Source organism: Mobula birostris, chromosome 12 (assembly GCF_030028105.1).
Source record: "Mobula birostris isolate sMobBir1 chromosome 12, sMobBir1.hap1, whole genome shotgun sequence".
Lineage (NCBI taxonomy): Eukaryota > Metazoa > Chordata > Chondrichthyes > Myliobatiformes > Myliobatidae > Mobula > Mobula birostris.
The window spans coordinates 58,085,133-58,112,024 of NC_092381.1; the positions used below are offsets into that span (position 1 = coordinate 58,085,133).

Here is a 26,892-nt window from a genome sequence, read left to right on the forward strand (position 1 = left end):
ACAAGATGTTGGAGAAACTCAGCAGACCTGGCAGCATCTATGGAAAAGAGTACAGTTGCCAATTTGGGCCGAAATGTCAACTGTACTCATTTCCATGGATGCTGTCTGGCCTGCTGAGTTCCTCCAGCATTTTGTGTGTGTTGCAGGACCTGAGAGCTAAGGTACCAGTGACCCCTGTTTCCATCCAGGGGGTCAGTGTGGACATGGTGGAGGATTACAAATACCTGGGGATACGAATTGACAATAAACTGGACTGGTCAAAGAACACTGAGGCTGTCTACAAGAAGGGTCAGAGCCGTCTCTATTTCCTGAGGAAACTGAGGTCCTTTAGCATCTGCCGGACGATGCTGAGGATGTTCTACGAGTCTGTGGTGGCCAGTGCTATCATGTTTGCTGTTGTGTGCTGGGGCAGCAGGCTGAGGGTAGCAGACACCAACAGAATCAACAAACTTATTCGTAAGGCCAGTGATGTTGTGGGGATGGAATTGGACTCTCTCACGGTGGTGTCTGAAAAGAGGATGCTGTCTAAGCTGCATGCCATCTTGGTCAATATCTCCCATCCACTACATAATGTACTGGGTGGGCACAGGAGTACATTCAGCCAGAGACTCATTCCACCGAGATGCAGCACTGAGCGTCATAGGAAGTCATTCCTGCCTGTGGCCATCAAACTTTACAACTCCTCCCTTGGAGGTTCAGACACCCTGAGCCAATAGGCTGGTCCTGGACTTATTTCATAATTTACTGGCATAATTTACATATTACTATGTACCTATTTATGGTTCTATTACTATTTATTATTTATGGAGCAACTGTAAGAAAACCAATTTCCCCCGGGATTAATAAAGTATGACTATGACTATCTGCAGACTTTCTCTTGATTGTGACTGGAGCTGGTTCAGTTTGTTACTTTCTGCAGCTTTTTCCAATCCTGTGCAGTCAACCCTCCGTACCAAAATGAACCAGTTAGAATGCTCTCCGTGGTAGATCTGTTGAAATTTGTGAGAGTCTTTGGTGTCATGTCCAGTCTCCTCAAACTCCTAATAAAATATAATGGCTGTTGTACCTTCTTTGTAACTGCCTCGATATGTTGGGCCCAGGATTGATCCTCAGAGATGTTGACACCCAGGAACTTAAAACTCCTCTCCCTTTTCACTGCTGATCGCTCATTGAGGACTGATGTGTGTTCCCTCGATTTCCCCTTCCTAAAGTCCACAATTAATTCCTTAGTCTTGCTGATGTTGCATGCAACACCACTCAGTCAGTTGATTTATCTCACTCCTGTTCACCACCTTATCATCATCTGAAATTCTGCCAATAGTCGTCTCATGTCATAGTTAATGATTGCATTTGAACTGTGTCCGGCCACACATTTGTGGGTGTAGAGAGTAGAGCAGTGGGCTAAGCATGCATCCTTAAGGTGCACTAGTGTTGATCGTCAGCAAGAGAAAGATGTTATTTCCATTTTGCACTTACTGTGGTCTTTTAATGAGGAAGTCAAATATCCAGTTGCAGAGGGAGGTATAGAGACCTATTTTGGAGTTGTTGATTAGTACTGAGGGCATGATGGTGTTGAACACTGAGCTGTAATCAGTGAAGGTAAAGCAGGCATGAGGAGCTGGAGGTCTCAACCTACACATATTTTGATCATATTTTGTTGTTTATTTCAGGCCAGTCATCTGTTCCTTCATGGATTCCACAATATGGATAACAAAATGCTTAATAGCTATTCACTAGTAATCTTTGGCATAACTTAAGTTTGCAGCGATATGCCCACAATGGAACAAACCAATGTTACAATATGCAACCAACATACAGATACATACAATGGTGCTAGAAAGTTTGTGAACTCTGTCAGATTTTCTCTATTTCTGCACAAATATGACCTAAAATGTGATCAGAGCTTCATCTAAGTCCTAAAACTAACTGAAGAGAACTCAAGTAAATAACACAAAAACTTTATACTTGTTCATATATTTATTGAGAAAAATGATCCAATATTAGATGTATTTGTTGGGAAAAGTATATGAACCTCCAGGTAATGCCTTCTACAAAAGCTATTTGGAGTCAGGTGTTCCAGTCAATGAGATGAGATTGAAGGTGTGGGTTGTAGAGGTGCCCCGCCCTATAAAAAAAGATTCACAAAGTCAGGTTACTGACAGAGACTGCTCTTCTCAAGGAAGATCTGTTTATGTGCACTATACCTGGATCAAAACAACTTTTAGAGGAGTTTAGACGAAGATTTGTAGAGATGCACGTAGCTGGAAAAGGCTCCAAAAGCATTTCAGAAGACCTGGGTGTTCATCAGTGCACAGTAAGAGAAATTGTCTACAAATGGAGGAAACTTAGTACTGTTGCTACTCTCCCTAGGAGTGGGCATCCTGCAAAGATCACACCAAGAGCACAACGTGCAATGCTGAAGGTGGTGAAAAAGAACCCAAGCCTAACAACAAAAGACCTGCAGAAATCTCCAGAACTTGCTAAAGTCTCTGTTCATCTAGCCACTATATAAAAAAAACACTGAACAAGAATGGTGCTCGTGGAATGATACACGGAGGAAACCGCTGCTCTTTTTTTAAAAAAAAAAAAGCATTGCTGCTCATCTCAAGTTTCCAAAAGACCACCTGGATGTTCTACAATGGTTCTGGGACAACGTTCAATAGACAGATGAGACAAAAGTTGAACTTTTTGGCAGAAATCCACATTGCTATGTTAGGAGGAAAAAGGCCACTGCACACCAACACCAAAATCAAAACCTCATCCCTACTGTGAAGCGTGGTGCAAGGAGCATCATGGTTTGGAGCTGCTTTGCTGCCTTGGGGCCTGGACAGCTTGCAATCGTTGAGAGAACAATGAATTCAAAATTGTATCAAGACATGTTACAGGAGAATGTCAGGGTTAGCAGTCTGTTATCTGAAGCTTAATAGAATTTGGATAATGCAACAAGACAATGATCTGGAAGACAAGAGTAAATCAACAACAGAATGGGTTAAAAAGAAGAGAAGTTGTGTTTTGGAATGGCAGTCAAAATCCTGACCTTAATCCTATAGAAATGTTGTGGAAAGACCTGAAGGAAGCAGTTCATGCAAGGAAGCCCACCAACATCCTGGAGTTGAAGCAGTTTTGTAAGAAGGAATGGCCTAAAATTCCTCCAGGTCAATGTGAAGGACTGATTAACAGTTACCAGAAATGCTTGATTGAAGTTATTGCTGTACAAGTGGGTCACACCAGTTACTGAAAGCAAAAGTTCACATACTTTTTCCAACAAATACATGTAATAATAGATTATTTTTCTCTAAATAAATGAACAAGTATAATGGTCTTCTGTGTTTATTTAATTGGGTTGTCTTTATCTAGTTTCAGAACTTGCGTGAAGATCTGATCACATTTTAGGTCATATTTATGCCGCAATAGAGGAAATTCTACAGGGTTCCCAAACTTTCTGGCACTAGTGTATACTCCTACTTGACTGATCATTTCCAGAAAAAACTTTGTCAAAGTATCTAATGGTGATAAAGTATTGCTGAGGCTTTGTACTTTATACTTTATTGTCGCCAAGCAATTGATACTAGAGCGTACAATCATCACAGCGATATTTGATTCTGCTCTTCGTGCTCCCTGGAGTACAAATCGATAGTAAATATTAAAAATTTAAATTATAAGTCATAAATAGAAAATAGAAAAGGGAAAGTAAGGTAGTGCAACAAAACCGAGAGGCAGGTCCGGTAACAGGCCTCAATTACGGTTGATTTTAAAAAGTTCAAAGACCAACAACAGAAAGAAAATTATCATGTTTTGTTTTGAAAAAGAAAACTACTTTGCTTTTAATAAAGCTGAAAATCTTATTGCTGATTGTTCCTCGGCTACTGCTCATGCTGTTGCAATGGATCAATAAGTACCTTTAAAATATATATTAAAAATAAGTAATATTCGGTCATGCTAATTAGTTTATTGACTTAATACACATGATGATCCTCCAGTCAGAGCAGGTACCTCTAACACTCTGTGCGTAGTACATATTTTGGAGCCATGAGGTTTGCGGAGTCTACAATTTTAAAAATATATTCCTGTCATCTTGGTCTCTTCCTCAGCATAGTAGTTAGTTTGCAGTCATTCAACTTGCATGCTGCCCTTGTATCTTGATATATTTTCTAGTTATGGTTCATATTACTCACTAACTTCCTCCAAGTTTAGTTGGCATTTGTTAAAGAGAAATTAGGATGTTTCTTCGCCAGCTTTTGTTTAAAAAATGTACTTTATTTACAGAGAGGAACACAAGAACTTCTCAAATACTTGAGGAGTAGAATTGAAGGTACAAAATCAACTTATTTTTTTACTCAAGTAGCTATCTTTGTAATATACCAATGTGATTTTACTGAAAATGAATACATTTTCCTGAGATGGCACCAGGGACTTCTGTATGTTAAAGTGGCTTTAATTTTGTGGAATAATTCATTTTTTAGCTCTTTTGATTGTAAGCAGGTTTCATTATGGTCTTCACAAAAGGTATGACAATAGATAGAAATATCCTCAGAAAAATCAATCATGTAAAACGATAAGTTTTATGGTGAGGGTTTGCAATTTATCCTTTATTTGATAAGTTCCTAATACTTATATGAAAATGTGTTTAGCAGATGATTAGTGTTTTTCCAGAGTGGGAAGATCCAAGGGGTGTTACTTTGAACTCCTTACCAGTCACAAGTGAAAGTATTCCAGATTCTTTGCCCAACAAATAGATGATAAGGTTGCCATATGTGAGAAGAAAATAACTTGAAGAAGGTTCAGAGACAACAGAAAAAATTAAATTTCATGCATAGGTTTATTATTTTGGTAAATTTCCAAAAATGACTAATGTCAGCTGCAGTTTAATTAACTGAGCAGCTATTAGTTTGTGTTGCTCTGGATAATCTTCTGGGTACATTGGAGGTCATCACACAGGATGCACATTTTGCATTTAGAGGTGTGCCTACATTTCCGTTGTCTGTGACATAATTTAAGTGTGTTACTATATATTCCTCTTTTGAATTGAACTGCATATTCAAACAAAATATCTCCAGACACCCTCCAATGTTCATCTCCAACTAGCACGTGATAGTGAAACATATGGGCAAATATATATCCTTACAGGTGAACCACTGATTAATGGGATATGGCAAATTCTCCCAAAGCACCCTATGCTGAGGTCCACAAATATCCACCATATTTATTAACAACCTGGATGAAGGAATAAAGTCTATTTATCCTTGTTTGCAGCTTACTATTTTTCTTAATGACATGGTATTAGATGGAAACAGAAAGCAGTAAAGAGGTAATGTTTAGTTATTGGAGAAAACTCTAGCAGATGAAGTTAAGTGAGAATAAATCAAAATATTTTCTATCAGGAGTTCAGGAGCAGTGGGATTTAACCTTTCACATGCAAAATATGTTAGATGCTTATACATATATACAAAAATTATGAAAAATTACAATTGGAATATCGTTCTTTATTACAAAGTAAATGGTAGAAAATAAGGAAATATGGTGGTTATGACATTGTGGGCCTCACTGAATCGTGGCTGAAAGAAGATTATAGCTGGGAGTTTAATGTCTAAAGATTCACCTTGTGTCTAAAGGACATGCAAGTAAGCAGAGGAGGTGGGGTAGTTCTGTTGGTGAAAAATGGAATCAAATCCTTAGAAAGAGGTGACATAGGATAGGAATCTGTAGAACCATCATGGAGAGAGCTGAGAAACTGCAAGGGTAAAAAGACCCTGATGGGAGTTATATACAGACCACCAAACAGTAGCAACGATATGGTCTACAAGTTACAATGGGAGATAGAAAATGCATGTCAAAAGGGCAATGTTATGATAGTCATGGGGGATTTCAGTATGCAGGTAGATTGGGAAAATCAGGCCAGTCTGGATCCCAAGAGGGGGAAATACTGCTAACTTTAGAGCAGTATTTTACATCAGTCTTCACTGTGGAGTACACTAGCAGTATGGCGGAAGTTCAGGTGTGTCAGGGGGCACTAGTAAGTAAAGTTGCTCTGACTAGGGAGAAAGTTTTTGGGAAATTGAAGGTAGATACATCACCTGGACCAGATGGTGTACACCCCAGCGTTCAGAAAGAGGTGGCTGAAGAGATTGTGTAGCCATTAGTAATGATCTTTCATGAATCAATGGATTCTGGCATGGTTCTGGAGGACTGGAAAATTACGAATGTCATTCCACTCTTCGAGAAGGGAGAGAGGCAGAAGAAAGCAAGTTATAGGCCAGAAGAAAGGAAATTATAGTCCTTTCTTTTGAGATTGAAAGGCTTATCGTATGAGGAGCATTTGATAGCTCTGGGCCTGTACTCACTGGGATTCAGAAGAATGATTGGGAGGGGGGATCTCATTGAAATCTGTCAAATGTTGAAAGACCTCGATAGGTTGGATGTGGAGAGCATGATACTTATGGTGGAGGAGACTAAGACCAGAGGACACAGGGTGAGAATGGAGGTATATTCATTTAGAATGGAGTTGATTAAGAATTTCTTTAGCCAGAGAATGGTGACTCTGTGGAATCCATTGCCACAGGTGGCCAAGTCATTGGGTTATATTTAAGGCAGAGGTTGATAGATCTTTGATTGGTCAGGGCATGAAGGGATATGGGGAGAAGGCAGGAGATTGGGGCTGAGAGGAAAATTGGATCAGCCATGATTAAATGGCAGAGCAGACTAGATGGGCCAAATGGCCTAATTCTGCTCCTTTATCTTATGGTTTAAGCAAGTGACTACAGATGTGGGAATCTGGAGCAACAACCAATCTGATGGAGGATCTCAGCAGGTCAAGCAGTAAGTCTGGAAGGAAAGGAAATGTCAATGTTTTGTGGTTGACGATCAGCAACTTCCCAATGCTGGGTTTTGACCTGAAACTTAAGGAAATAAATGATGACCTTGTAGGGAATGCATCACAGATTTACTAGAAGAATTCTATAACTTGAAATTATATGTAACTAACTAATATTTTACTCTTCTTAATGAAGTTTCATTTTGATTCTATGAGCAACTTGACCAGAGAATAATGGCAGAATATAGATGAAAGAAGTGTGACACTGAGTGGCAGACCTATTCCTTTTATCTGTGTACATGGTTCAAATAATGCTTATTTTGTGTTTTTTGACAAGAACAACCAGGTGACAGTGGTCCAGCAACAGCTATGACATTTCCAAGTGAGTCTAAGTCTGCTGTGTACAGCCTAGGATCACGCAAGGTTTTAGAATACTGGTATGTAATGTGGAAGAAGAATAAATTTAGCAATATTGAAATCTCTGTTGAAGTAATACTTATATGTGTTTTGCTATAATGCCCATCTTCTCAGTATAAATTCATTCTAACTTTAATCGATCATAGTACTGCTAAAATCATACTTCATACAAAATCCTCAATACAAACTTGAAACTGTTAACTTGGAATTTTATTGAAGGCTGTTAATCTGTGCAATTGCTCCTATTCAGATATAATGTAGAATTAAATATTTGTAGTTGAATTGTTGTATACAGTTTTGAAATGGAAGAAGCATTATAGCTGTCCCCTTTCATTATTCCAGCCTTGAGAATCCTTCAGGTAATACTTTTGGGGGAGAAATGGACATATTTCTTTCTTTGGACAGAAAGATGCCTGATATAGATCTGCTCCTGAAGTTGGGATAAAAGGCTATTGTCTCTGAAGATAAATTGAGTTTTAAGACTGTAAGGAATAGAGCAGAAGTAAGCAATATGGGCTTTTGAGCCTTCTTTGCATTCAGTAAAATTGCGGCTCAAGTTCACTTACCTGTGCAATACCCATATCCTTTTACTGTTAATCCAAAGAGATCAGGTTTGCCTATCCCTGAGGCTGTAGAGAATTCCAAAAGCTTTCAACATTGAGCAAGGGTATTTCCCCCCTATTCTCAGTTCTTAATTGCTGACCTTTCATTCTAAGACTCTGCTCACTAATCCTAGACTTCCCACCTAGAGAAAATGGCTTCCGAGCATCTGCCCAATCAGTCCCCCTCAGAACCAATGAGACCACTTCTTAATGAGCTTAGGATAGTCCTACTTAAACACTCTTCACAGGATACCTTCCTTATCCCACAACGCCGCACCGACCTGAAAGTGAATATATCCTCATTTTAGGTAAGGAGGCCAAACCAGACTGTACTACACAAATAATGTCTCACCAAAGCTTTATAATTTCAACCCCTGTACATTTGAACAGAATTCTACTTTAAGAGTTTGAGGAGATTCAGTAGGTCACCAAGGACTCCTTCAAATTTCTGTAAATGAATGTTTTGACTGGTTGCATCATAGCCTGGTACAGAGTTTGTAAGACTCAGGATTGCAAAAAACTGCAGAGTGTTGTATACTCATCCAGTTCCATCACAGGCACAACTCACCCCACCATCAAGGACATCTTTAAGATGTGGTGTCTTAAGAAGGTGACATCCATTTGTAAGGATCCTCAACATCCGAGGCATGCCCTCTTCTCATTACTACACAGAGGTACAAGAACCTGAAAACCCACACTCAGTGATTCCAAACAACTTCTTCCCTTCCACCATCAGATTTATGAATGGTCCATGAACACCATCATCTTATTCCTTTTTTGCTTTATTTATTCATTTTTGTAAATTATAGCTATTTTATGTCTTTGCACTGTGCCGTTGCTGCAAAACAACAGATTTCACATTGTTGTTGTCAGTGATGATAAATTTGATTCTGAATCTGGACAGGCCCAAAAGTGCAGACTTGATTGTCAGAGCCCGGGGACTGAAATGTTTTGACATTGACTGACCTGAGTGGTATCAAAATGGTCAACCTTCTCAACACTCTATCAGAGTATATCCTTGGGTTGGGAGGCCAGGCCAGTAAACAGTATTTTTGATTTGCTCCTGCAGTATCCTATACAACTGGATCTCGACTGTTGTACTCAAATTTGTCCTGCAACTTATGTCAAACTTCAGTTTATCTCTTTAATCACCTGCTGTACTTGATGTTAAAAGTCAGTAATTTGTGTACAAGTACATCTAGCCTCACTTGAACAGCAGTACTTTTCAGTCTCTGGTTTCATATTGAAATATCATTATTTTGACATTTATATGAAATTTTACTAATATTTACTTAGAAAAACTTTAACCACTAGATTATCTATTAATTCTTTCTAATTACACAGTAGTAGACATAAAATAGCTTGTTCCCTTGATGTTTATTCAGCTTTTTTATCTGGAAAGGTATCACTTCTATGCTCAATTGTTTACACTGCAGCTTGGAATTTAACATATGAGCATGAAATTTTACAATGAGAATATTCAGAATTTGCTATGTAATTATTTAGGTATATATTTGAAAGGTGTGCAGTTTCAGAATTAGTGATCTAATTTTGCAGGATTGTTTTGCATCACTGTTTGTAGATAAATAGGGAATACAGAGTCTATGTACTTTGTTCAATGGTAGTTATGTCTTTGCTACGGTGAGGTTTTTTTACAGTACTGTGCAAAAGCCTTAGCTAAGCACATATAGGAGAGGTGATTGATAAGTTTGTGGACTAAGGTAGAAGGAGTCAATTTTAGAAAACCTAGCACATTTTGTTTTTCAACATAGCCCCTCCAACATTTACACACTTAGTCTAGCGGTCGTGGAGCATACGGATCTTGGACCTCCAGAAGGTGTCCACAGATGGGTGATTGATAAGCTCGTGGTGTAAGGCTCTCGTTACATGCACATGCAGTTCAACTCTGAGTGATTATGCAGAAAGTTTGAAGTTAATAACTCATCTCCTTCTGCCTTAGGCCACAAACTTATCAATCACCTCCGATGAGTTATTAACTGATGAGTTGAAAAATGTTGACGATGTTGAAAAATAAATGTGCTAGGTTTTCTAAAATTGACTCCTTCTACCTTATCAATCACCCCTCATATATAGCTAGGGTGCCTAAGACTTTTGTGAGGGTGAAGTGACATGGGCGGGCTGTGGGGCAGGTGGCAGAATAGGAGTCCCTTGGGCTGGGGGTGGTGTGGGTGCAGACACACCCAGCCCTGAGACACCAGGGAAAGTCATTTGATTCCAAACAATTGATTTATTAATCACTACAGAATGTTTCTCTGGTCCTTCCCACTCCCTCCCCTCTTCCTTCCCCTTTTTCCAACCACGATTCCCCTCTCTCTGATCCCTTCCTACTCTGTCCACAACAGAGACTCGAATCAGAATCGGGTTTATCATCACTCTCATATGTCATGAAATTTGAGGGGTTTTTTGTGCGAGCAGTAGAATGCAATGTATGAAATCACTACAGTACTGTGCCAAGGTCTTAGGCACAGATATATAAAGATATACGCACATGCACACCCACACACACATGCGCGCAAAAGTTTGGGCACCCCAGTCAAAATTTCTGTTACTGTGAATAGCTAAGCGAGTAAAAGATGAACTGATTTCCAAAAGGCGTGAAGTTAAAGATGACACATTTCTTTAATATTTTAAGCAAAAAACTTTTTTATTTCCATCTTTTACAGTTTCAAAATAACAAGGAAGGAAAAGGGCCCGAAGCAAATGTTTGGGCACCCTGCATGGCAGTACTTAGTAACACCCCCTTAGGCAAGTATCACAGCTTGTAAACACTTTTTGTAGCCAGCTAAGAGTCTTTCAATTCTTGTTTGGGGGATTTTCACCCATTCTTCCATGCAAAAAGCTTCTAATTCTGTGAGATTCTTGGGCCGTCTTGCATGCACTGTTCTTTTGAGGACTACCAACAGATTCTCGTCAGGGGACTGTGAGGGCCATGGCAAAACCTTCAGCTTGCGTCTCTTGAGGTAGTCCATTGTGGATTTTGAGGTGTGTTTAGGATCATTATCCTGTTGTAGAAGTCATCCTCTTTTCCTCTTCGACTTTTTTACAGACGGTGTGATGTTTGCTTCCAGAATTTGCTGGTATTTAATTGAATTCATTCTTCCCTCTACCAGTGAGATGTTCCCCATGCCACTGGCTGCAACACAAGCCCAAAGCATGATCGATCCACCCCCGTGCTTAACAGTTGGAGAGGTGTTCTTTTCATGAAATTCTGCACCCTTTTTTTCCCAAATGTACCTTTGCTCACTGCGGCCAGGTAGTTCTATTTTAACTTCATCAGTCCACAGGACTTGTTTCCAAAATGCACCAGGCTTGCTTAGATGTTCCTTTGCAAACCTGACGCTGAATTTTGGCTGCAATGAGCAAAGGTATGTTTGGGGAAAAAAAAAGGGTGCAGAATTTCATGAAAAGAACACCTCTCCAACTGTTAAGCACGGGGGTGGATCGATCATGCTTTGGGCTTGTGTTGCAGCCAGTGGCATGGGGAGTTTTACTGGTAGAGGGAAGAATGAATTCATTAAATACCAGCAAATTCTGGAAGCAAACATCACACCGTCTGTAAAAAACAAAAATGCCGAAGAGGAAAGAGGATGGCTTCTACAATAGGATAATGATCCTAAACACACCTCAAAATCCACAATGGACTACCTCAAGAGGTGCAAGCTGAAGGTTTTGCCATGGCCCTCACAGTCCCCTGACCTAAACATCATTGAGAATCTGTGGATAGACCTCAAAAGAGCAGTGCATGCAGGACAGCCCAAGAATCTCACAGAACTAGAAGCCTTGTGCATGGAAGAATGGGTGAAAATCCCCTAAGCAAGAATTGAAATACTCTTAGCTGGCTACAAAAAAGCGTTTACAAGGTGTGATACTTGCCAAAGTGGGTGTTACTAAGTACCGCCATGCAGAGTGCCCAATCTTTTGCTTCGGGCCCTTTTCCTTTTTTGTTATTTTGAAACTGTAAAAGATGGAAATAAAAACAAGTTTTCTTAAAATATTAAAGAAATGTGTCATCTTTAACTTTATGCCTTTTGGAAATCAGTTCATCTTTTACTCGCTTAGCTATTCACAGTAACAGAAATTTTGACCAGGGGTGCCCAAACTTTTGCATGCCACTGTGTGTGTGTGTGTGTAATATAAAAATATGTGTGTGTATATATATAAAAAATATGCGTGTGAATGTGTGTGTGTATATGTATATGTATGTGTATATATATATAAAAAGTATAGTTAGTAAAGTAAAACAAAAAGAAAAAGGCCCATTTTAATGAAACAGTCTAAATTGCACAAGTTGGAGCTCATGGTTTCCCTTCCGCTGGACCTCCATCGATTTCCCCTGGCTTCGTCGACTCTCATCCCCACTCTGTCCACTCCTTTCTGGTGTCTATGACCTCTCCTTTCTGGCATCTCCTCTCTCCATCTTCTGCCGAACAAAAGACTCCGATCACCTCGATCTCAATCACGCAACACTCCTTTCATTAGACGGCGCACATTCCAAAGCCCCCGTTATCTCCAACCATAACCCAAGCACTGCTGCTACAGAAAAAAACATTACATTAGCAGTGCTTCTACAGAAAGACCATTACATTAGCAGTGAAACCTTTCCCAGGGTGTTACATCTGCATTGTCTCATGGAAGCCCTGTAACATGGTTTAGCAAGCCACTCAGTTCAGGGGGAATTAGAGATAGCCAATAATGTTGGTCTTGCCATATTCCAGAAATTTAGAACATTTTTAGATAAAAGGATTCTTCAGTTCTAAGGTAGCAACCTTCACAGGGCCCTAGACATTAAATATTAACAGAAGCAAAGCATTGAGACAATGTCTCATTCTAGGTTTTAACATTAAAAAATTAATGCAGGAGGAATCTTTTGTGTATTTTTTATGCTGGTGAATTTTCCAATCTCTGAATTCCTCACCAGTCTGGGTGGTGTACTTGTCTTTCGGGCTTTTTGAGAAGATAAGTTTTATCCTTATTGAACATCTGCTCTTCTTAATGCATGCCACTCATAATTAAGAATATAACCACTATGTCCTACTTTTCCTGCAAATGTTATTCTGAAAATGACTGTACAGTTATGTAATTTGAGCCCAGTGTAATCGGCTAACACTTGTAACATTTTGGGCAACACTGTCTTCTTGCACTTGTGTTCTTCAGATTAGCCATGTATATATGATAGATATATATTAGCCATGTGTATATATATAGATAAACATTAAAAAGAACAGCACAGAAACAGGTCCTTCAGCTCCAACTAGTCCTTGCCAAAACTATTAAATGCCTACTCCCATTAACTGCACCAGAGCCATAGCCCTCCGTACCCTTACCTTCCAGGTACCTATCCAAACTTTGATTAAACATTGAAATCAAGCCCGCATGCACCACTTGTGCTGGCAGCTCATTCCACACTCTCACGACCCTCTGAGTGAAGAAGTTTCCCCTCATATTCCCCTTAAACTTTTCACCTTTCACCCTTAATCCATGACCTCCAGTTGTATTGTCACTTAACCTCAGTGGAAAAAGCCTGCTTGCATTTACCCTATCTATACCCCTCATAATTTAGTATACCTCTGTCAAATCTCGTCTCAATCTTCTACGTTCTAAGGAATAAAGTCCTAACCTATTCAATCTTTTCTTATAACTCCAGTCCTCCAGACCTGACAACATCTTTGTGAGTTTTCTCTGTACTCTTTCAATCTTGTGTACATTGTTCTGTAGGTAGGTGACCAAAACTACATACAATACTCCAAATTAGGCCTCACCAATGTCTTATACAACTTGAACATAGCATCTTATCTCCTGTACACAATATATTGATTTATGAAGGCCAATGTGTCAAAAGCTTTCTTTACAACCCTATTTACCTGTGACGCCACTTTCAATGAATTATGGGCCCGTGTGCCCGGATCCCTTTGTTCTACCACACTCCTCAGTTCCCTACCGTTCACCTGGTTGGTCCTGTTGAAGTGCAACACCTCGCACTTGTCTGGCATTAAGTTCCATCTGCCCAATTTTCCAGCTGATGCAGATTGCTCTGCAAGCCATGATAGCCTTTCTCACTGTCAACTACACTACCTGTCTTGGTGTCGTCCACAAATTTGCTGATTCAGTTATCATCCACGTCATTGACGTAGAGATCAACAGACCCAGTACTGGTGGTAGGGGATTTTAATTTTCCATACATTGATTGGGACTCCCATACTGTTAGGGGTCTAGATGGTTTAGAGTTTGTAAAATGTGTTCAGGAAAGTTTTCTAAATCAATATATAGAGGGACCAACTAGAGGGGATGCAATATTGGATCTCCTGTTAGGTAACGAATTAGGGCAAGTGACGGAAGTCTGTGTAGGGGAGCACTTTGGTTCCAGTGATCATAACACCATTAGTTTCAATTTGATCATGGACAAGGATAGATCTGGTCCTAGGGTTGAGGTTCTGAACTGGAAGAAGGCCAAATTTGAAGAAATGAGAAAGGATCTAAAAAGCGTGGATTGGGACAGGTTGTTCTCTGGCAAAGATGTGATTGGTAGGTGGGAAGCCTTCAAAGGGGAAATTTTGAGAGTGCAGAGTTTGTATGTTCCTGTCAGGATTAAAGGCAAATTGAATAGGAATAAGGAACCTTGGTTCTCAAGGGATATTGCAACTCTGATAAAGAAGAAGAGGGAGTTGTATGAAATGTATAGGAAACGGGGTAAATCAGGTGCTTGAGGAGTATAAGAAGTGCAAGAAAATACTTAAGAAAGAAATCAGGAGGGCTAAAAGAAGACATGAGGTTGCCTTGGCAGTCAAAGTGAAGGATAATCCAAAGAGCTTTTACAAGTATATTAAGAGCAAAAGGATTGTAAGGGATAAAATTGGTTCTCTTGATGATCAGAGTGGTCGGCTTTGTGCGGAACCAAAGGAAATGGGGGAGATCTTAAATAGGTTTTTTGGGTCTGTATTTACTAAGGAAGCTGGCATGAAATCTATGGAATTGAGGGAATCAAGTAGTGAGATCATGGAAACTGTACAGATTGAAAAGGAGGAGGTGCTTGCTGTCTTGAGGAAAATTAAAGTGGATAAATCCCCGGGACCTGACAGTGTTCCCTCGGACCTTGAAGGAGACTAGTGTTGAAATTGCGGGGGCCCTGGCAGAAATATTTAAAATGTCACTGTCTACGGGTGAAGTGCCGGAGGATTGGAGAGTGGCTCATGTTGTTCCGTTGTTTAAAAAAGGATTGAAAAGTAATCCGGGAAATTATAGGCCGGTGAGTTTAACGTCAGTAGTAGGTAAGTTATTGGAGGGAGTACTAAGAGACAGAATCTACAAGCATTTGGATAGACAGGGGCTTATTAGGGAGAGTCAACATGGCTTTGTGCGTGGTAGGTCATGTTTGACCAATCTGTTGGAGTTTTTCGAGGAGGTTACCAGGAAAGTGGATGAAGGGAAGGCAGTGGATATTGTCTACATGGACTTCAGTAAGGCCTTTGACAAGGTCCCGCATGAGAGGTTAGTTAGGAAAATTCAGTCGCTAGGTATACATGGAGAGGTGGTAAATTGGATTAGACATTGGCTCGATGGAAGAAGCCAGAGAGTGGTGGTAGAGAATTGCTTCTCTGAGTGGAGGCCTGTGACTAGTGGTGTGCCACAGGGTCCATTGTTATTTGTCATCTATATCAATGATCTGGATGATAATGTGGTAAATTGGATCAGCAAGTTTGCTGATGATACAAAGATTGGAGGTGTAGTAGACAGTGAGGAAGGTTTTCAGAGCCTGCAGGGGGACTTGGACCAGCTGGAAAAATGGGCTGAAAAATGGCAGATGGAGTTTAATACTGACAAGTGTGAGGTATTGCACGTTGGAAGGACAAACCAACGTAGAACATACAGGGTTAATGGTAAGGCACTGAGGAGTGCAGTGGAACAGAGGGATCTGGGAATACAGATAAAAAAATTCCCTAAAAGTGTCGTCACAGGTAGATAGGGTCGTAAAGAGAGCTTTTGGTACATTGGCCTTTATTAATCGAAGTATTGAGTATAAGAGCTGGAATGTTATGATGAGGTTGTATAAGGCATTGGTGAGGCCGAATCTGGAGTATTGTGTTCAGTTTTAGTCACCAAATTACAGGAAGGATATAAATAAGGTTGAAAGAGTGCAGAGAAGGTTTACAAGGATGTTGCCGGGACTTGAGAAACTCAGTTACAGAGAAAGGTTGAATAGGTTACGACTTTATTCCCTGGAGCGTAGAAGAATGAGGGGAGATTTGATAGAGGTATATAAAATTATGATGGGTATAGATAGAGTGAATGCAAGCAGACTTTTTCCACTGAGGCAAGGGGAGAAAAAAACCAGAGGACATGGGTTAAGGGTGAGGGGGGAAAGTTTAAAGGGAACATTAGAGGGGGCTTCTTCATACAGAGAGTGGTGGGAGTATGGAATGAGCTGCCAGACGAGGTGGTAAATGCGGGTTCTTTTGTAACATTTAAGAATAAATTGGACAGATACATGGATGGGAGGTGTATGGAGGGATATGGTCCGTGTGCAGGTCAGTGGGACTAGGCAGAAAATGGTTTTGCACAGCCAAGAAGGGCCAAAAGGCCTGATTCTGTGCTGTAGTTTCTATGGTTTCTATGATTCCTGTGGCACTCCACAAGTCACAGGCCTCCAGTCAGAGGGGCAATCACCTGCTACCACTCTCTGGTTTCTTCCACAAAGCTAAGCCTAATTTAATTTATAACCTCATCTTGAATGCCAAATGACTGAACTTTCTTGACCAACATCCCATGTGGGATTTTATCAAATGCTTTGACAACGTGTAGACAACATTCACTGCCGTGCCTTCATTTACTTTCCTAGTAACTTCCTTCAAAAACTCTTATTAGATTGGTTAGACATGACCTTCCCACACCAAGCCATCCTGATTATCCTTTAATCAGTCTATCTATACAAATACTCAGAAATCTGGTCTCTTAGAATACCTTCCAATAACTTTCCCACAACCGATGTTAGACTCACCCGCCTATAATTTCCTGGTTTATGTTTAGAGCCTTTCTTATACAATGGAACAACCTTGGCTATCCTCCAGTCCTCTGGTAACTCCCCTGCCTCTAAGGATGATTTAAATATCTCTGCTACAGCACTTGCAGTTTCTGCATTTGCCTTCCGTAAGGTTCGAGAGAACACCTTGTCAGGCCCTGGGGATTTAGATCCCCAATTTGCCTCATAACAGCAAACACCACTTCCTCTGTAATCTGTACAGGGCCCATGATGCTGCTTTGCCTCACTTCTATAGACTGTGTCCATCTCCTGAGTAAATACAGATGCAAAAAAATTATTGAAGATCCACCCCATCTTTTTTGGCTCCACATATGGATTACCATTTTGATCTTCCAGAAGACCAGTTTTGTTCCTTGCAATTCTTTTGCTCTTAATATATTTGTAGAAGCCCTTGGAATCCCCTTCACCTTGTTTGCTAGGGCAATTTCATGCTGCCTTTTAGCCCTCCTGATTTTTTTCTCAAGTGTTTTCTTGCATTTCTTATACTCCATAAGCACCTCATTTGTTGCTACCTGCCTATACTTGCTATGTACCTGCATTTGTTTTCTTAATCGGAGCCTCAATATCTCTTGGAAACCCAGGTTCCCTATACTTGTTATCTTTACCTTTTATTCTGACAGGCACATACAAGGTTTGTATTTTCGATATTTTACTTCTGAAGGCCTCCCACTTACCAAGTGCATCTTTGCCAGAAAACAGACTGTTCCAATTACACTTGCCAGATCATTTCTGATACCATCAAAATTAGACTTTCTGCAATTTAGAATCTCAATTCGCAGATCAGACCTATCATTTTCCATATTTATTTATTGTGCATTGTGATCACCATATGCAAAGTGTTCCCCTACACAATCTTCTGTCACCAGCACTGTTTCATTTCCTAATAGCAGATCAAGTATCGCACACTCTCTTGTTGGGATTTCTATGTACTGATTAAGGAAACTTTTCTGAACACATCTATCCCATCTAGTCCTTTTACAGTATGGGTTTCCCAGGCAACATGTGGAAAGTTTAAAATCACCTACATAACAACATTCTGTTTCTTGCAACAGTCTGTGATCTCTTTACAAATTTGTTCCTCTAAATCCCTCAGCCTGTTGGATGGTCTGTCATGTATCACCATTAATATGGTCATACCTGTCTTATTTCTCAGTTCTCCCATAACGCTTCACTGGATAAGTTCTCCAGTCTGGCCTGACGGAACAATGCCATGACATTTTCCTTGACTAGTAATACCACCCCTCCTCTTTTGATCTCTCTCGCCCTGTCACATCTAAAACAACAGAACCCCAGAATATTGAGCTGCCAATACTGCCCCTCCTGCAACCAAGTCTCACTAATGGCTATAATATCGTAATACCAAGTGTTGATCCATGCCCTGAGCTCATCCACCTTTCCTATGATACTATGTGCATTGAAATATACGCAGCATGCTCAATCTTTTGATTCCTGACTTTGTCTGAGGTCTTAGCAACATCTGTCTCCACAATCTCTCCACAAACTGTTCTGGCACTCTGGTTCCCATCCCCCTGCAACTCTAGTTTAAAAACGCCACCATGTAGCATTAACAAACATTCCCACTAGGATATTAGTCCCCTTCCAGTTCAGGTACAAAATGACTCTTCTGTATAGGTTCCACCTTCCCTGGAAGGGAGCCTAATGATCCAAAAATCTTATGCCCTTCTTCCTACACCAACTCTGTAGTCATGAGTTAAACTTTATAATCTTCCTGTTTCTGGCCGCACTAACAGATGACATGGGTAGCAATCCTGAAATCTCAACCCTGGAGGTCCTGCCCTCTAACTTAACATCCCTGAACTCCCTGTGCAGAACCTCATCACTCTTCCTACCCATGTCATTGGTACCTACATGGACCATGACATCTGCTAGTTCACCCTCCCGTTGAAGAATACTGAAGACTCGATCAGAGATGTCCCAGACCCTGGCACCAGGGAAGGAAAATGCGAACCAGGAATCTCGTTCTTGCTCACAGAGGTTCAGTTTCCTTAACTAACAAATCCCCTATCGCCATAGCTTGCCTTTTCTCTTCCCTTCCTTTCTGAATCACAGTCAGACTTGTGCCAGAGACCCGACTGTTGTGACTTTCCTCTGCTAGGTCATCCCTGCCCAACAGTATCCAAAGTAATATTTCTTTTGTTGAGGGGGATGGCCACAGGGTACTTTGCACTGTCTGTTTAACCCCATCCCCTTCCTGACTGTCCCCCAGTTTCCTGCGTTCTGTATCTTGAGTGTAACTACCTCTCTCTATGTTCTATCTATCGCACCCTCAGCCTCTCTAATAATCTGAAGTTCATCCAGTTCCAGCTTCATCTCCTGAGCAAAGAGCGTTAGAATCTGCAGCTAGGTGCACTTCTCGCAGGTGTAGTTGTCACATCCTGCAAGAGGAGCATTCCATTATCCTGCCTGGCATCTTTACTGTTCTAACTGAACAAGTGTTAAGAAGGGGAGGAGGGATAAAAACTCTACCTACAGCTTTTTTTTGCCTTCTCTGACAGAAGCCTCTCCTCACTAAAACCTCAAAGAGCTAAAGCCTCAAAAGCTCCATTCTAACTTTGTCTACTCCAACGATAACCACTCCTCTCGTCCCTGCCTTACTTTAATTTGTTCTTGTTAATCAATGCTCAAAGCTCCATAACTGCCGCGAGTTGCTGCCTTTAGTAAACAATTAGCGAACCTGAATCAATTACATCCTCTCAAGCTTCTGATCTCTCCAATGTTCCCCTTAAACATTTCACCTTTAACCCTTAACCATGACTTCGAGTTGTAGAGGTTAGTGGGAAAAGCCTGCTTGCATTTACCCATTCATACCCCTCATAATTTTGAATGCCTCTATCAAATCTCCCCTGAATCTTCTACATTCTAGAGAATAAAATTTTAACCTATTCAATCATTCCTTGTAACTCAGGTTCTCCAGTCCCAGCAACATCCTTATCATTTTTTTCTGTACTCTTTTAATCTTATTTACATCTTTCCTGTAGGAAGTGAAGAAAACTACACACAATACTGCAAAATAGGTCTCACCAACGTCTTATATAACTTCAACATAACATCCCAACTCCTGTACTCAATACCTCAATCTATGAAGGCCAATATGCCAAACTCGTTCTTTATGACCCTATCTACATGAGATGCCACTTTCAATGGATTATGGACCTGTATTCCTAGATCCCTTTGTTCTACCACACTCCTCAGAGCCCTACCGTTCACTGTTTAAGACTTGGCCTTACCGAAGTGCGACACCTCACACTTGTCTGCATTAAATTCCATCAGCCATTTTTCAGCCCAATATTCCAGCTGGTCCAGATCCCGCTGCAAGCTTTGATAGACTTCCTTGCTGTTCATTAGACCTCCCAATCTTGGTGTTATCCACAAATTTGCTGTACCAGTTGATTATATTATCATGCAGATCGTCGATATAGATGACAAACAAAACGGACCCAGCACCAATCCTTGCGGCACACCACTACTTACAGGCCTCCAGTCAGAGAGACAACCATCTACTACCACTCCCTGGCTTCTCCCAAAAGCCAATATCTAATTCAATATATTACCTTATCTTGAATGTAAAGTGACTGAACCTTCTTGACCAACCTCCCATGCGGGACCTTGTCAAATGCCTTGCTGAAGCCCATGTAGACAATATCCCCATCTTGCTATCATCAAGGTTTCTGGTAACTTCCAGGAAAAACTATATAAGATTTGTCAAACACAACCTATGAAACAAAGTCATGCTAATCAGTCTGTCTACCAAATACTTATATATCCAGTCCCTTAGAATACCTTCCAGTAACTTTCCTACTATTGATGTGAGGTTTACTGGCCTATAATTTCCAGTTTTATTTTTAGACCCTTTCTTAAACAGCGGAACGATATTGGCTATCCTCCAATCTTTCAGTACCTCACCTGTTACTGCACTTGCCTCCCACAGGCTCCGAGGGAACGTCCAGTCAGGCCCTAGGGACTTATCCACCCTAATTTGCCTCAAGACAGCAAACACCACCTCCCCTGTAATCTGTACAGGGTCCATGACCTTGCTGCTGCTTTACCTCTCTTCTGTAGATTCTGTGTCCTGTATTGAGTAAATACAGATGGAAAAAAAATGCATTTAACATCTCCCTCATCTCTTTTGGTTTCACATATAGATTACCATTCTGATCTTCCAGAGGACCAATTTTGTCCCTCGTAATCTGCAGAAGCCCTTAATATTCTCATTCACCTTGACTGCTAGAGCCAACTCATGCCTTCTTTTAGTCTTCGTGATTTCTTTCTGAAGTGTTCTCTTGCATTTCTTGTACTCAAGTACCTCATTTGTTCCTACCTGCCTATACTTCCATTGCACCTTTCTTTTTCTTTAGCAGGGCCTAAATATCTCTCACAAACCAAAGATTCCCTACACCTGCTATCCTTGTCTTGTTCTGACAGACATATACATTTTGTATTCTCAAAATTTCATTTTGAAGGCCTCCCACTTCCTAAGTACACCTTTGCCAGAAAATAACCTGTCTGAATTCACACTTACAGACCCTTTCTGATACCATCAAAAATGGCCTTTCTCCAAGTTAGAATCTCAACCCAAGGATCAGACCTATCCTTTTCCATAATTATATTGAAACTAATGGCATAATGATTACTAGATGCAAAGTGTTTCCCTCCACAAAGTTCGGTCACCTGCCCTGTCTCAATCCCTAACGGGAGATCAAAATTTGCACTCTCTCTTGTTGGGTCTTCTGTGGTAACATTTTCCCTGACTAGTAATGCCACCCCTCCTCCTTTAATCCCTCCCACTCTTATCTCCACAATCTCTCCACTATTTATTCTGGCACTCTGATTCCCATTCCTCTACAACTCTAGTTTAACCCCCTGCCCCCAGTGCAGTACCAGCAACCACACCCTCTAGGATATTAGTGATGTGCTTTGTTTCCAGGAACTTTAATTTATCAAAATCATTCAATTCTGATGTGTATTTTAATAAATATGAAAATATTTGTTGTACCTTATAATCATTTAAAACAGACGTCAGAGAAAGCTGAGCAACATTTCCAACTTACTGGTTTAGATGAATCCACCAGTGTTTTCCTGAATAAGCTTGTAATTTACATATTTAAAATATAGTGAATTTTGCAAGTGATGATCCTTGAAACAAATAAGATATGGCCTCCTAGATATGGGATCTCAAAGCTCATTCTGTGCTCTCTAGATTGCTACAGGTTATATAAGCGTGTTGTATCTTTTTTAGGAAGCCTTTCTGATATTTGAAAACGTCAATTATTTATGTATTTCAACAGTTTAACTGTTATATGAGAGCACCTTTACTTAAGCCAAAGATTTATGGACCTAAGCATGATGTATTACGTATATAGAATTGATTTATTTATTTCCAGAAGTAACTTTAGTATTTTTATTGTTTGACTTAAACCCTTTCAGTAACTAAACATCATTCTTCTTTCTGACCCAGTAACCAAAAGGCCACTGTTGTTCCAGATGACGTATTTGATGCTTCTAATGGAACTCCCATTGTTAGTGTGAACTTGAGTAAGAACTTGTTGACTGGAGTCCCTTCTAGGTAGGTCTAATATACCTACTACCTGTGAACCCTTTTTTTTGTTAGAAAGGTTTTAAAAACCTGACACATAATCTGGGATCTCAGTAGTTTATGGACATGAAGTACAAATCAATTAGTTTCAAAGGTAAGTGCAATGTTAGGATTCATTTTGAGAGGATTTGAATGACCTAAGCAGACTTACCATGGCACTGTGCTACAGTTGGAGGGAATTAGAAGTTGTATGAATCCTGAAGCAGTATTGATATTATGGTTAAGGATACCTCCTCCATACTCATACTAAAGTGGAAGTAAAAGATACAGTTGTAATGATTGATTATAATGACAAACAGGTACTGGTGTGATCGTACAGGCAGCTAGAGTCTCAAATAGAAAGAACCACAACCATAATAATCTATTGAAATAATGCGAGCCTTGTCCAAATTGGCGTGGGTCAACAACACAAATGTGTGTCTTGGTGATGACTGGTGTGGAACGATTGTGTTTCATTTCATGAGACACAGACAAGGGTATGAGAGCAAGTGGTAGAATACCTTTAAGAGAGTAAAAACCCAAGTGGATGAGTAATGTGCAAATGAAACTGAGTGGGAAACAGTTATGAGTCCTGATAACAAGGGAGGAAGGAATGGAAAGGCTGAACAAAGTTGGAGAGAACCTGGATGAATTGGTGGAAAAGAACATGGTTACTCAAGTGGAGTATGAAAGTGTTGTTCTTCTATTTAGCATTTGGCCTTGTTATGATTGAGAGTGTGACAGAGAGGTAGAAATATTAGAAAGCACCAGTAAATATATATGGAACACTGGGAATTTTTTTTTCTAAATGCACACAACATTCTCAAGAAGACAAATACACTGAATACACAAATAGAAATAAATATATACATTATGACCTGATAATACAAAAAATGTGGCTGGAAATTAAATATTCTAGCTACTTTTTGGAAGGATAAGCAAAAAGGTAAAGATGGTGTGATTGGTCTTTTAGTAATAAATCAGTAGAATTGTAAGGAGCAAGCATATCAAGTTTAATAATCAGTTTGATTAGAGATGAGGAGCAAGGGAAAGTTGTCACTGATGTTACTAGTCTTTGGGTACCCTAACAGTAGAGCGGAGAGTGAATCAGATAATAATGGATTGCTAGAAACTTCCTCTTTATGATAATTGGAGAAATCAAATTGGTAATAGTAGTACTGAGAAGCAGTGTTTTTGAGACAATTCTTCAAATGGTATATAATGACTGATATAGATTTGTTTGAATAAGGAGAAGGGATTAATTATCTCATAGTAAAGGACCCTCAGAGAGACTGAGTGTAACAGGATAGCATTTTATTTTCAATTTGATAGTGATGAACTTGGGCTGTACAGATGCCTTACATTTAAATAAGGATAATTAAAATATATGAAGGCAGATTTGGCTAAGCAGACTGGAAAAATTGATTAATAGGTAAGACAGTACATAAGTAGTGGCAGATATTTAAGGAGAGATGTTTTGAGTCTCAACAAAGATGTATTCTTTTGAGAGAAAAAGATTAAAAGAAAATAAATCAAGTGATGATTAATTAAAGAAAGAATGATATCAAATTGAAAATAAAATCACTCATTGTTGGAAAGATTAATGGTAGCCATGAAGATTATGGAAAATTATAGAAATCAGCGAAAGATGACTTTTAGAAAAAGATAAACAGATTATGGAAGAAAGCTAGCAAGAACTGCAAAGCAAGAACAGGATGCTCAGTCCCCACCTTCTAGTCTATCAACCTTTGCAATTTCTGACAACCCCGGTAAGATTTCACTACCAAACTCTTACCTGACTTCCCTTTTGGTATTTCAGTGGGGTTCCTTATTTGATACTCCCTGCTCTGCTCTTCTGTCTCAGTCTACTGCTCATTATCAGATGGCAAGTTAAGGTGTAACTGGACGAGTTGTATCGCCTGTCCTAAGACTGCTTCCCTTTCGCCATCCACGGATCCCAAATGTCCTTGCAGGTGAAGCAGTGATTCACTTGCACTTACAATCTCATGTGCTACATACAGTGTTACAGCATGCCCTGCTCTGCATTAGAGAAACGAAACACGAATTGGGGATCACTTTGTGGAGTATCTGCATTCAATTCACAGGAGTGACTCTGAGGCTATAGTTTTAATTCACCAAACCAGCACCACTCAACTCTCCATCTGTGGCCCAATACAAGCCTGAGGAACAACTCATCTTTTGTCTGGGCTCATTGCAGCTTGCAAGACTCAACTTTGGATATCTGGCTTTTTCATACTGTTTGTATTGACTGGCCATTTTTGACAGTCATCCCTCCTTCTCTTTCCTTTGTATATTCTGGTCTGTCAGACATATGTAGGCCAGAATATACAACATTTTACTGGCATTTTCAACACAATACACAGAAGAAGGAGCTTAAATGTTTCTTAACATCTGACTTTATCAAGATACCTAGGCTAATGTCTCTGTGCTTTGATGGAGGTTTTTGGATCTGAAAAGTTAACTGTTTCTTTTTCTACAGATGTAGTCTGACTTGCTGAGTTTTTTCAGATTTCTGCATCTGTAGTTTTAAGACACAAGACCATAAGACTTAGATCATAGGCAGCATTAGGTCATGCAACCCATTGAGTCTGCTTCACCATTTCATCATGGCTGATCCATTTTCCCTCTCAATCCCTTTCTCCTGCCTTCTTCCCTTAACCTTTCACATACTGAGTAATCGAGAACCTATTAACCTCTGTCTAAAATACACCCAATGACCTGGCCTCCACAGCCACCTGTGGCAACAAATTCCACAGATACACTACCCTGTGGCTAAAGATATTCCTCCTCACTTCTGTTCTAAATGGACAATCCTCTGTTCTGAGGCTGTGCCCTCCAGTCCTAGACTCCCTCACACGTAGGGATCATCCTCTCCATCTACTCTATCTAGGCCTTTCAACATTTAATAGGTTTCAATGAAATCTCCCCTCATTCTTCTAAATTGCAGTGAATACAGGCCCAGAGCCATCAAATGCTTCTCATGCGATGACCCTTGCATTCCCAGACTAATTCTCACGAATCTCCTCTGATCCTCTCCAATGTCAGCAAATCCTTTCTTAAATAAGGGGCCCAGAACTGCTCATTATACCCACCAGTGTCTTATAAAGCCTCAGCATTACATCCTTGTTTTCATATTCTAGTCCTCACGAAATGAGTGCTAACATTGCACTTCCCTTCCTCACCACTGACTCAACTTGTAAGTTAACCTTTAAAGGATCCTGCACAAGGACTCCCAAGTCCCTTTGCACCTCTGATTTTTGTATGTTCTCTCTCCCTGTTTAGAAAATAGTCTATGCTTTTATTTCTTCTGCCAAAGTGCATGATCATACACTTCCTGACACTGTATTCCATCTGCCATTTCTTTGCCCATTCTCCCAATCCGTCTAAGGCCTTTGGCACCCTCCCTGTTTCCTCAACACTACCTGCTCCTGCACCTTTCATCCTCAAACTTGGCCACAAAGCCATCAATTCCGTCATCAAAATCATTGATGTATAATATGAAAAGAAGCGGTCCCAACACATCCCTGCGGAACACCATTAGTCACTGGCAGCCAACCAGAAAAGGCTCCCTTTATTGCCACTCTTTGCCTCCTGCCAATCAGCCAATCCTCTATACTGCTTGTTATTTCTTTAAGGAATTCCAACAGATTTGTCAGGCAAGATTTTCCCTTAAGGAAGCCATGCTGACTTCAGCCTTTAAAAAAAAATTATGTGCTTCCAAGTACCCCAAAACCTCAACGTTAATAATGGACTCCAACATCTTGCCATGCACTGAGATCAGGCTAAATGGCCTGTAATATCCTTTCTTCTGCTTCCCTCCCTCCTTGAAGAGTGGGGTGACATTTGCAATTTTCCAGTCCCCTAGAACCATTCCAGAATCTATTGATACTTGAAATATCATTACTAATGCCTCCACAATCTCTTCAGTACTTCTTTCAGAACCGTGGGGTGTAGTCTATCTGGTCCAGGTGACTTATCTACCTTTGGACCTTTCAGCTTCTTAGGCAACTTCTCCATAGTAATAACAACTGCACTTACATCTGCCTTCTGACACTATTGAACTTCTAGCATACTGCTGGTGTCTTTCACAGTGAAGACATATTTAGTTCATCTGTCATTTCCTTGTCCCCCATTACTACCTCTCCAGTGAAATTTTCCAACGGTCTGATATCTACTCTCATCCCTCTTTTACTCTTTATATACCTGAAAAAAAAACTGGCTTTTTTAGTTGCCCTTTTGTTAGTTTTTAAAAGCTTCCCGATTCTCTAACTTCCCACTAATTTTTGCTCTATGCACTCTTTTGCTTTTATGTTGTCTTTGACTTCTCTTGTTAGCTACAGTTGTGTTATCTTGCCTTTAGAATACCACTACTACTTCGGGATGTATCTATCTT

At 40.1% G+C, this 26,892-nt stretch overlaps 1 protein-coding gene across 2 annotated transcripts in view; it reads left to right on the forward strand.

The window, feature by feature from the left end:
- The window catches only part of lrrc40 (leucine rich repeat containing 40), a 92,592-nt gene that overhangs the window by 56,927 nt on the left and 8,773 nt on the right, over positions 1 to 26,892 (forward strand). For both annotated transcript variants that reach the window (XM_072273840.1, XM_072273839.1), the window contains exons 9-11: positions 4,267 to 4,312; positions 7,149 to 7,248; positions 22,362 to 22,469. In XM_072273840.1, coding sequence (XP_072129941.1) covers positions 4,267 to 4,312; positions 7,149 to 7,248; positions 22,362 to 22,469 — 254 coding nt within the window. The remainder of the gene's footprint in view (positions 1 to 4,266; positions 4,313 to 7,148; positions 7,249 to 22,361; positions 22,470 to 26,892) is intronic.